The 12,690-nt window shown below is 43.7% G+C and overlaps 1 protein-coding gene across 1 annotated transcript; it reads right to left on the bottom strand.

Annotated features, from left to right (window-relative positions):
- Nucleotides 1-5,652: 5,652 nt before the first annotated feature.
- LOC147334206 (uncharacterized) lies at nt 5,653-10,806 on the bottom strand. The gene is made up of 2 exons (XM_086285892.1): nt 10,615-10,806; nt 5,653-6,669 (listed from the first exon to the last, which is right to left on the bottom strand). Exons 1-2 carry the CDS (start codon nt 10,804-10,806, stop codon nt 5,662-5,664), a joined length of 1,200 nt encoding a protein of 399 aa, XP_086142018.1. The 3' UTR covers nt 5,653-5,661.
- Between the last annotated feature and the right edge of the window lie 1,884 nt (nt 10,807-12,690).

Here is a 12,690-nt window from a genome sequence, read left to right as displayed (position 1 = left end):
ACTCTGTTGCCAGGATGAGTTGCTAAGCCCAACAGACACCAACTCCTGTCCTCTGGTATGCTGTACGGCCACAGTCCAGATGTATATGCGGATAACGGCATATGAGCACACACATAGCAGTCCGTTCTATTGTTCAAGTGAGCAGTTGTATTCATAAACTGCCACCAAAAGTTTGTAGAATAGCCATGAGGGTATTGGGTGTGGTTTCCTTGGACATACAGGGTCTCCACAGCTGACCATGATGACATCAAAGCCATTACACCCAGCAGGGTAGACGACACTTTACCAGCCATTCTGATGAGTACCTGTGGCTCAGTTGGTTTCTTCACCGGATTGAGACGAAGGGCCCTAGAGGCTTTCCCCCCCCCTTTGTACCCGGTCTTCCTGCCACTTACTCCGCAATTTCTTGCAATTTTGTCTGCAAAGGCGTTGCCTAGTACAATGGGGTCAGTGCCACGTGTGTGTGCTGCACATTTACAAACTGCAACTTTACTGGGCAGTAAGACTGCTTTCAACAGGTCCTGTAAAAGTGTCGCATGCTCCACCGGTTTCCCTGTTGATGTTGTCATGCCTCGTCTTGACCACTGAGCGGCAAAGAAATGAAGTGTAGCATATGCATACTGACTGTCTGTATATATAGTCACTGCCTGCCCTTCAGCTGCTTTGCAGGCTTCCGTCAGAGCCACTATCTCAGCTGCTTGGGCAGACATGGAATGTGATAACTGCCCGGCACGAATGACCTGCACATCATCCACAACAGCAAAGCCCGTTTTAGACTTTCCCTCTGCTGTTTTAAAACTGGAACCATCAACAAACCAAACCTTGCCCTCAGTGAGTGGTATGTCCGTTAAATCACTTCTAGGTTTACACTGTGTTTCCACATGCTCACTACACACATGTGGTGTACCCTCCTCCTCTGTGAGCAACAATGTAGAGGGATTCAAAGTTGTACACCGCTTAATAGTTATGTGTGGCTGGGAGAGCAACAGTGACATTAAAGACAAGTGTCTTGCAGGTGACAAGAATGTCATTTTAGTCTGCAGCAATAAAACATCAACCTCATGTGGAACCAGCAGGGTCAAAGGGTGAAACAAAACAATTTCACCAGAACACTTTACGGCTTCAGCGGCTGCACACACAGATCGCACACAGTGAGGTAAGGCACAAGCCACTGGTACCAGCCTCTTAGAATAATAAGCTACTGGCTTCATTCCACCTCCACATTTTTGTGCTAACATGGATGTCATAAAATGTACTTTACAGTCAACAGTTTGAACAAAAGGCTTGTTATAATCTGGAAGTCCTAAAACTGATGCTCCTGTCAGCATCTGTTTCAGCATGCACAGAGCTTGCTCCCCCTCAGGGGTCCAACTTAAACTTTCTGACATAGCCAAAGGTTTACTGTACATCATATCTAATAATGGCTGCGCAATTTCAGAGTAATGGGGCATCCACGATCGACAGAAATTTAGCAACCCTAGGAATTGCATCATGTGTTTCTTTGTCACTGGCCTAGGTGCTGCCAAGATAGCTGTTTTCCTCTCTGGATGTATGCTCCTCCCTGCTGCACTAAGCAGATGTCCTAAAAATTTCACTTCTGTCTTTACCCACTGTAGCTTGGAAAGTGAGGCCTTGTTACCTGTCTCAGCTAAGTGAGTCAGCAATGCCAATGATATGTCTTTCCAGTTCTTCAATTAAAATGTCATCGACATATACCAACATCTGTGGATGTGATGGAATCACAAAATCAGACAGACAATTTGTAATATTCTGTGTGAAAATTGTAGGACTATCACAAAAACCTTGCGGCAATCTGGTGTATGTGTATTTTTTGCCTTGCCTTTGCCTTTTTGCCAGGAGTACGCAGAGACTGTTACTGCCTACATCAACAAGTGTATTGAGGATGTAACAGTCACGAAAACCATAACTGTCCGGGCAAATCAAAAACCATGGATGACAGGAGAGGTCTACAGGCTGCTGAAAGCTCGGAATGTTGCCTTCAGAGATGGAGACGAGGCGAGCCTGAGGACAGCTAGGGCCAACCTTTCCCATGGCCTCCCAGAGAGGCTAAGAGACAGTACTCCAGGAAAATATCTCATCACTTCAAAGACAGCAGAGACTCACGGAGCCTGTGGCGGGGCATTCAGACCATCACAGATTACAAGCCCCCACCACAGACCTGTGATAGCACTATCCCCCTGCTGAATGAGCTGAATACTTTCTTTGCTCGCTTTGAAGTCCAAAACAGCACCACTGCACAGAAGACCCCACCCCCTCCTGGTGACCAGGTGATGACTCTGTCCCCGGACAGCGTGAGGAGATCCCTCGGCAGGATCAATGCACGTAAAGCTCCGGGTCCTGACAACATTCCTGGTCGTGTACTGAGAGACTGTGCAGTGGAACTCACTGATGTCTTCACAGACATCTTCAACATATCACTCATCCAGGCTGTCGTCCCCACATGTTTTAAAGCCACCACAATCATTCCGGTCCCAAAAAAGTCATCTCCCTCCTGCTTTAATGACTATCGTCCTGTTGCACTTACTCCCATCCTGATGAAGTGCTTCGAACGACTAGTCATGCAACACATCAAGACTGTCTTGCCCCCCTCCCTGGATCCCTTCCAGTTTGCGTATCGGCCCAACCGCTCAAACGATGATGCTATCTCCACTGCACTCCACTCAGCACTCACACACCTGGACAAAAAAGACTCATATGTTCGAATGCTGTTCATAGATTTCAGTTCAGCATTCAACACTATAATCCCCCAACAGCCCCAGCTGGACCAGTTTTTGGTCCAGCTGGGGCTCAACACCTCACTGTGCAACTGGCTGTTGGATTTCCTCACCGGAAGACCTCAAGCAGTACGGGTCGGCAGTAATACATCCAGCACCATCATTTTAAACACGGGGGCCCCGCAGGGATGTGTGCTGAGCCCCCTCCTCTTCACTCTGCTGACCCATGACTGCACTCCATCATATAGCTCCAACCTCTTCATCAAGTTTGCGGACGACACAACGGTGGTGGGTCTCATTAGCAACAGGGATGAGACCGACTACAGAAGTGAGTTGAGACGCCTGGCCACGTGGTGTGCTGACAACAGTCTCTCTCTGAATGTGGAGAAGACGAAGGAGATTGTCGTGGACTTCAGGAGAGTGCACACCCAACATGCTCCTCTGACCATTGACGGAGCGTCTGTGGAGAGAGTGAGCAGCACCAAGTTCTTGGGTGTGCACATCACAGAGGATCTCTCCTGGACGTACAACACCACAGCACTGGCCAAGAAATCACAGCAGCGTCTCTTCTTTCTCCGCAAACTAAGAAGAGCAGGAGCACCAGCCCCCATCATGTACACTTTCTACAGAGGCACCATCGTGAGCATCCTGTCGAGCTGCATCACTGTGTGGTTTGGAACCTGCAATGCGTCCTGTCATAGAACCCTCCAACGCATAGTGAGGGCTGCAGAGAGGATCATTGGTGTCTCTCTCCCCTCCCTCCAGGACATTTACAGCACCCGTCTCACTAAAAAAGCCCTTTGCATAGCGGCTGATCCCACGCACCCAATGCAAAGCTTCTTCAAGCTGCTGCCGTCAGGGAGGAGACTGCGGAGTCTCCAGGCCAGGACCAGCAGACTGAAGGACAGCTTCATCCATCAGGCTGTCAGGAAGCTTAACTCCCTCCCGATTCTGCCCCCTCTCCCCTCTTCTCCTCCACGGTCTCACTGAACTCTGTCACATACACACACACACACACACACACTCTGACTCACTCACTGGCCTGCACCAGTTACCAGTCACTTTGTGGAGCATTGGACTGCCACTACCTCATAAGACTTTGTTGTTATACTATCTCTTACCGTATATTACTAAATCTCCATTTGCACTATTTGCCTATTTGCACTACTCTGCCTGGTTTACACTCAATGTCATTTACCCTTACCTGAATATTGTATATTGTATATTGCATAGCTTTCTTGTTAAATTGTATTGTATTTATTTAAATTTTTACTTTTTAATTATTTTATTTGCATTTTTTAATCACTCTCTTATATTTAAATGTTCATTTGCTATTTCATCTAGGGTTTGAGAGTAACGAAATTTCTATTCTCTGTATGTCCTGTACATGTGGCAGAATTGACAAATAAAGTTGACTTTGACTTTGACTTTGACTTTGATACGTGAAACCAAGCCAGCCTTGTGAATTCTCATGTACTGGTATGGAAAAGAAAGCATTACTTAAATCTACCACGGTGAAGTGTGTCATGTCTGGTTTAAGCTGATTTAATAAGGTGTGGGGGTCGGGGACACATGGAGCTATACTCTCCACTGCCTGATTTACAGCTCTTAAATCTTGAATCATGCGCCACGACTGTGAATCAGCCTTTCTTACTGGGAAGATGGGTGTATTACATACTGCTTGTGGAGCTTCAACTAGTATCCCTGCTTTAATCATATCCTCTATTACTGGTTTAATGCCTTCTACTGCATCAGGCTTCAAGGGATATTGTTTCACTCTTGGCCTAAACGACGTTTTGGGCTTTATTACTACTGGACTCGCTGTTGTTATTAACCCCACATCAGTCTTCCCAGTAGACCAGAGCTTCTCTGGGACCTGTTTAAGCTCCGGGTGATCTTTGACATCTACAACATATCATTCTGCTGTGTCATTCTCACTCCCCTGTAAATGTGTTTGTGGTGTAGTATGTGTCACCCATCCCAGCTTTTTACGAAAGATGCTGTGCTGCACGTCTGTCTCCCAACCCCCTCCTGCTTGCTGCCACATTCCAACACTCTCCCCCTGTCTCACCAAAGATGCTAAGTCTGTCCACTCAGCTGTGCCACTCTTTGTCAGTGAAATATGTGGTGTTTGCCCTGTAAAAAGTTGTTGTGCAGCTTCAGAAGGGATCACACTGCATCCAGCCATGGTTTCACCATCAGTATATATTGCTTTTAAGGTGATTCTCTGTGGCCCTAATTTCAGCACTTTATCTGTGTAGGCCTCATCAGGCCCAGGCATGGTCTTAAATCTCAGTGTGACATGCAAGTCTTCTGGTGGCTGTATGTCATGGCTAGTTGTCAACATTTCCTCAGCTGCAGCTAACAGTCTACAGTTTATTTGATCAGGTCTGGAGGCCGACAGGTCAAGTGTCCAGTAATAATGCAAATCCCCACTGTCCTGATGAACCATTGTCTCAGCAGTTTCACCTTTTCCTGCAGCTATCATCCCAATGGATGTTGGAATTATTGAAATTCCAAGTTTCATCATCATATCTCTTCCCAAGAGGTTCACCGGACAAGTTGGGCACATTACAACTGAACCCTGAGCTGCCTCTCCTGTGGTAGGATCTCTAATCCACACTGGTTTAGAGATTCTATGCTGATTTAACTGACCATTTGCAGACTTCACATAAATTGTGCCATTTGAAGGATCAACTCCTGACACATGATCTTTTAAAACAGTTTTATCTGCACCTGAATCACACAGAAATTGAACAGTTTTGCCTTGCACAGTTAACGTGCGAACTGGTTTTACTTCTTTCCCTGACAGAATTAACAATACTTCTGTCAAATCTAGAGTTTGAAACACAGGCTGTTGTAAATTCTGACAAAGTAAGGGATCATTTGTACATGTATGTGTGTTAGCAGTGTCAACAGGTGCTAGTCATTTATTATAATAAGGGTTTCTTGGATCAGGGCGTTTATACTCTTCAGGCATGCGATCAGGACACTCCCTTGCGTGATGGCCCATTTCCCCACATGCATAGCACTTATCATCTCTTTTACCACGGTTCCTCCCAAATTGCCATGAGCCTCTATTTCTCCTATTCCTGCCTCTATTTTGCTCTCTTCCAGCCTGTCCCTGAAACAAAATTTCACCTGCTAATAAAGCAGCGGCCTCAGAGCTTTGTGACTTCTTTTTTTTATTTTTAATGACTTCCTGTGCATGGCGGGCCCAGTTCATGCATTCAACGGACCCGTCAGTGTTATGACTAACATTTTGTTTTCTGATGAAATCAGCAATGGGTGAATGAAAGCCATTCATCAAAGCATGTTTTAACTGCTGCTGATATGGGCTGGCCTTCTCTGCACTCTCTTCAAGGCTGCTATGTTCTTTGAAAACTTCCTCTAATCTCGCCCTGAACTCATGAACATCTTCTCCTGCCTTCTGAATGCATTGGGCGATTTTGTTGTAATCTACAGAAGCTTTAAAAGTATTTCTAAGACGCTCATAAACCCCATCAACTTGGCCTCTTAAATTTGCATGGCCATAGGGCAGGACGGTATTACCATCCCTCCCTGTGTAGGTGCCTCGCACCCGAGCCCAGTTATATGTGAGACACTTCCTGAAAGTGGCTTGTGTTTCCTGACCGTTTAAACGGTACGAGGAGCAGAGTTGCTTGTGTCGGGTGATAAATTCATCAACATTAGTCAACGGGTTTCCTAAATCTTTACATGCCTCTGCACATTCAGATTCAGTCCATGGCCTGTAAACACAAATAACACGGCTTCGGTCATCTTCAACACCAAAATGGGGATTCGCAACCTCCACCATGGGAAAGGTATCATGGAAAGGGTAGGCAGGCATACCAGATGCACTCGCCTCATCCCTTTTAGTTTTGGATCTAGTGTTATAAGGGCTTAAATATCGTACTGCGGCATAAGAGAGGTCCTATCTTCTCTTTGTTGATATATGGTATAGCAAACACACGTATATCTGTTTAAGTATAAGAGCCTTTTGTTCAGATGGACCCGCTAGACTCCTGGCACCAGCTTTGGGGAGTCTTCACAGGGTCACATTTTGACCTCACACAAATCACACACACACACACACACACACACACACACACACACACACACACACACACACACAGTATTCTTTGTTCACATGTATACCTATGTAAGATGTTATATGTTAATGACCCTATGCATATTCATGTAACCACAATAAAAGGAGTGCTATGGGGAGCCTGGCTGAGAGTCTGACGGAGGTCAAGTGGTGGGACGACGCTTGGCTCCAGGCAGGTCTCCCTCATGCATGAGTAAACCAGAGAACTTTGGTGCCTTGTGTCTTGCTTTTTGCTGCGTAGTAGATTGTCCTTAACGTTCCAGCGGATAGGTTCAAGCTACAAACCTATCAATGATGACGATGATGATTATCTTTGTCATCGTATGGTTCTCAGGATTCATGCCTCATGCTGATGAGTCAGCAGTAATAACATTAATACCACTGCTGTCACGTCTGGTGAAGCAGACAACATGAAGTAAGAATATAGTGGACGCAAAGGAGGCGAGGGTGGATGAATAGCAAAAGGCAAGCTTTTATTTTGTAGACTGAACAAAACACAAACAAAAGTAAATGATTTTTTTTTTATGAACATAAATGTGACAGAGGAAACTTCTACATGTTAAAGAGGAAGGTCTCTGTTTAACTCTGCTGAACTGTGGTGGGTGAGCTGTAGCCGCTGCTTTTTCTAATAAGAGCTTCATGTTGTTGTCCCAGATTACAGGAGCAGATCCAAAGTGGCCGATTTCATCTTTGGTTCTCACACTAAAATATTAATGTATCAAGGTTTTTGTAACTTTTCAAAAAGTTATCTAAAGGTTAATTTAGAAGATGATTAGTGACTCTGTCTGCTGTTTTCTCAGTAGTATTTACTCCTGAAGAACAGAAACTAAACATGGCTCAATCAGTGTAGGGTCTACCTTACAATATTAAGCTCCTTGAGGCAACTGTTGTTGTGATTTGGCGTGGTATAAATAAAAAATAAATTGAATAGGACAGCTCACATTCAATATCAGATAAATTATTGCCAAAAAAAGACAATTCAAGTTATCTTTGATTTAAAACAATCTATCCAACAACCTTTAAAAACAAAACAAAACATGATCTTCAATCAATTCAAATTTCCACCAAAGTAAAGGGTTAAAGAATTTTAATTGTCAGCTTCATTCTGATCACATGACGTCTTTAACAGCAATAAAAAGAACAGCCTGCTTTTTTTTCACAATACAGACCATGAAGCAACAATAATAAAACATGATTCATATAACAAAGAAAGTAACTCAGAACTTCAGAACAAAACAGACAGATTGACGAAGTGACGATTTTTCCATTTGGTGTTTATTCATGATTTCATTTATACACAGAATATTTATTTCCTGAACATGGATGTTATTGAATACACATGAAAGAAATCATGTGAAAAGTGTTCAAGGATATGCAAATAGTGGATAAGAAAAAAAACCCACACACACAAAACTTGGAATTACAAAATAAGAATGAAAACCGGAAATCTGTGAATGTCAAATCAGATAAAACTGAGGTTACCTTGGCCTCCAGTAACGCTGTGAGGAACCTTGGAGTCATTTTTGACCAGGACATGTCTTTTCAACGCACATATTAAACAAATATGTAAGACTGCTTTCTTCCATTTGTGCAACATCTCTAAAATTAGAAATATCCTGTCTCAGAGTGACGCTGAAAAACTAGTTCATGCATTTATTACTTCCAGGCTGGACTACTGTAATTCATTATTATCAGGATGTCCTAAAAACTCACTGAAAAGCCTTCAGCTGTCATGGGCTGGGTCTGTGACCCAGTGTTTGAGTTCTTATATGTATCTTTTGTATTCATTTGTGCCTAGCGTAGTTCACCTAGTTAATTTCTAGATTGCTGTTTAGTCTTGTTCCTTAGTTGTTTATGTCATCTTCCCCTGTACTAAGTCTCCCTGGTTCATGCATCATGTCTGCGTGGTTATGTTTAGTTCATGTCATGTCTAATCTCCATGTTTCCTGTTTTACTTTGAAAGTCTGTATTCAATGTCAGTGTATTCAGTTGCACCCTCCTGTCCTGTCGTTAGGTTCATGTGTGTCAGCTGTGATCCCATGTGTGGCCACTTCCCCTGATCATCCCTCATGTGCATTTAGTCTCTGTGTTTCGTGTAGTCTGTGTCACGTCGTCTGTGTTCCCACCCTCCATGTTGTCACAGCCAGTCTTAGTACTCATAGTTATGGTTTCCTGTGTCTTCATAGTTTTTCCTAGTTTTACTTTCCCAGTTTAGTCATAGTTTAGTTTGTCACTGCGTTTCTTCCTTGTCTGCACTCCTTGTCACCAGCCACAATAAAGGCTCGCTTTCAGTTAAGTTTACTCCAGTCTACTCTCGTGTGTTCGCACCTGGGTCCACCACACACACCACCGCACGGTCTGCCTCCGCAGATCGTGACATCAGCTAATCCAAAATGCTGCAGCAAGAGTCCTGACAGGGACTAGAAAGAGAGAGCAGATTTCTCCTGTTTTGGCTTCCCTTCATTGGCTTCCTGTTAAATCCAGAATTGAATTCAAATCCTGCTCCTCACATACAAGGTCTTAAATAATCAGGCCCCATCTTATCTTAATGACCTTGTAGTACCATATCACCCTATTAGAGCACTTCGCTCTCGCTCTGCAGGCCTACTTGTTGTTCCTAGAGTATTTAAAAGTAGAATGGGAGGGAGAGCCTTCAGTTTGAGTTTTCTGTAAAGTAACCAGCTTACAGTTTCATTTCCTCCACAGCTTCCATCATTCCCATGATGCATTGACTGTTTTTTCTTCAGTCATTTTTTTCACCAAATATGACTCTGCATGGAATCATTACTTGACAGGTGGCATTGAGCAACACTCCACAGAAACCATTAATTTCATTTTGACACTTGAGGACGACTTTATCATTGTCAGTCTCAGCAAACTGACACATATCAAAAGACTATCACGCTGTGATTTGTTGCTAGATTTTTACTTCAAGTTCGATATCTATCCACTATCTCAGCTTTAGTTAAGCACTGATTCACCAAAACTGTGTTATTAATCCAGGTTATGAATTTTGATGAGGTTTAGTTACAAGGAATTAAAATACAGGTATTTTACTGTGATCAATTTTAAACCCATTAAATGTAACTGTATTTTTAAAAAAAGTGTAAAAAGCCAGAATAGATGCAACACAGCTGTATTATAGTGGTTAAAGTTGGATGGCACAAGCCCAAAATAGATCCAACCTGGCTAAAGCTATAATGTGTAAAGACATTTGTAATGTCTCATTTTACAGTATGAGAGCATCTTTTCAGCATGTTGTAACAGCCACTATGGTGTGGTGTCCCTTTAAGACACCCAAGTCGAGGGTTGATGGTGTCATCAGTGTGTGCCACTGGTCTCTCTGCTCTCTCTCTCTGTGATTGTGCGGACATGTGCTTGCACGCTAGTACATGAGGAGGGACGGATTTTATGTTTTACCTCTCCAGACACCTTTGTTTGTAACGTTATGGGTTGTACGAACACTGTGCGCTATGTTTGTTAAGCTGCAGCCGTTCAACCGGGCTTATATGGTTGATGAAGAGAAGGTATATTAAAGAACACACTGTGGAATCCCCAACGCCAGCGTGAGTGTGTATTCTTTTGGCTACCCTGCTAGGTGTTTTGCCGCCTCCTCTCAACCACTAAACGCAACCCGACGTTACAAAATGGCGCCCGAACATCTTCTCTTGGACCTCAGTATGCAGTATCTTCGAGCAGTTGATGATTGGTACATAAAAAGGTACGACGCGGCAAAGTGGCTGTCCGCCATGTTTCGCGGGAACGGACCAGGCTGGCCTGGACGAGGACGTCGGGAGGATCAAAGGGTCGCGGCGGTGCATTTCCATGGCAGCGGCTGGAGCTGCCCCAGCATGGTTTGTGGACTGTGGCGCCGTTCTCTGTTTGGCCTCTTCGTCGTGGCTCCATTGGATGCGCGTGGACCTGCGTTTCCTGGGCGTGGGTTCGATGCAGCTTTGCCATAGTTCCTGAATTTGAATTTTTTTTTCTTATGTATTTCGTATTGGTTACTGTTGTAACATGACTGTTGTTTGGGTTTTCTACAGTACTTTCTGGTACTGTTTTCACATATTATGCTGTCTGTTGCAAGTTTGTGAAGTAGAAGAAACGCAATGAAAGAAAAAGGGAATTTCATTCTGCAATTGTCCTGGCTATCCTAAGTTTATTTTATTTCTATAACATTTATTTAAATGGACATTCACCATGTGGGACACTGTCATGTATGCCAGTTTGTCAATATTGCACTGTACATTTCCCTGTTTTGGTTTTAACTTCTTATCCTGCTGACCATGTATGGAGGCTGGTTAAGTCTGGACTGTACCAATGCTGTACAGGTGTGTAACAATTCCTCCACGACCTGCTTACTACCTAAAGTAGCTATGTGTGGTGAAAGGGGGTAGCGGGAGGAGGGTCACCTGGGTCCGGCTGAGGGCAGCCTTTGTTTAACCCGGGGGGAATATGTAACAGCCACTATGGTGTGGTGTCCCTTTAAGACACCCAAGTCGAGGGTTGATGGTGTCATCAGTGTGTGCCACTGGTCTCTCTGCTCTCTCTCTCTGTGATTGTGCGGACATGTGCTTGCACGCTAGTACATGAGGAGGGACGGATTTTATGTTTTACCTCTCCAGACACCTTTGTTTGTAACGTTATGGGTTGTACGAACACTGTGCGCTATGTTTGTTAAGCTGCAGCCGTTCAACCGGGCTTATATGGTTGATGAAGAGAAGGTATATTAAAGAACACACTGTGGAATCCCCAACGCCAGCGTGAGTGTGTATTCTTTTGGCTACCCTGCTAGGTGTTTTGCCGCCTCCTCTCAACCACTAAACGCAACCCGACGTTACAATGTAATCGGTAAGAAAGTTTCAGTCCTTTTCAAAAACACAGTCTACTCACTCATCAGAAGTTCATCTTTCAGTCTCAGCACTTACCAAAGTACCTGATAGCTCTGATTAAATCCAGTCCCAGTGGTATACTCATCCAGCCCTCTCCTCTCCTTCCTCTTCTGAGCACTTTCTTTTTTACTTTGGTTACTAAGCCTCAACTAAAAGGTCGCTGCCCTGACAAACTCCTCTATAAGACGCTCGCAGGAGACAAACGGGTGCATAGTTGATGCCAACTGGTTCTCCATTTTACACATATGACATGAAGCAAGGTCTGGAAATTACTGTAATATATTTCCCAGCAAGGCTTTTCAACAACGGTATCTATTTTAATCAGTGTAGGTCAAATGAAATATGCAGTGTATTGTAGGCATGATGTCTCCCTAATAGTCATTGTGACTGGGATACTCTTGAATCGTGAATCATTTTGCTGTGCTGTTGAATATTACGCCTGTGGATCAGAGTAAGTTAATTATTCTTTTTTTCCTCCTTCACTCACAGTCTAATTGTATTGTTGTCAAACGGTAAAGTTGGTGGTTTGTGTGTTTGCCATCACATGCTCTGTAGTCGGTTTCTCCCTCAGTGTCATAGTCATAACAAACTATCATATATTTGAAGATATATTATATTCATTATACAGTTTGGAATTTTATTGACTTACAGTCTAATTATGTGGCTGGAGGAGTCATGAGGATTATTGTGTGCTTTTTAGTCCATTTCCAAATAAAAAGCTCTCCCTTTTGACTCAGAAGATAAACTAAATACACAGAGGTTCTGACTGTTATCAGTCATTTATTGATTTATAGAAGAGAAAATCATAACTGTAGCTAATAATGAAACAAAAAATGCATGTTTGCTCTGAAGGGGAATTCAGGTCTCATTTGGCCAGATTCCTGAAAGACAGCAGAGGAAACAAAGTGAAGGACTGGAGTGAAGTTTTTTGTAGTTTGAAGTGAATTCAGCT

This window comes from Aulonocara sp. 'chitande type north' Nkhata Bay, linkage group LG3, assembly GCF_057382095.1.
Source record: "Aulonocara sp. 'chitande type north' Nkhata Bay isolate Kocher_YH1m ecotype deep benthic linkage group LG3, A_spYH_male_GT1.1, whole genome shotgun sequence".
NCBI lineage: Eukaryota > Metazoa > Chordata > Actinopteri > Cichliformes > Cichlidae > Aulonocara > Aulonocara sp. 'chitande type north' Nkhata Bay.
Note: the sequence above shows the minus strand (reverse complement) of the source record. Positions and strands in the feature narration are given on the sequence as shown.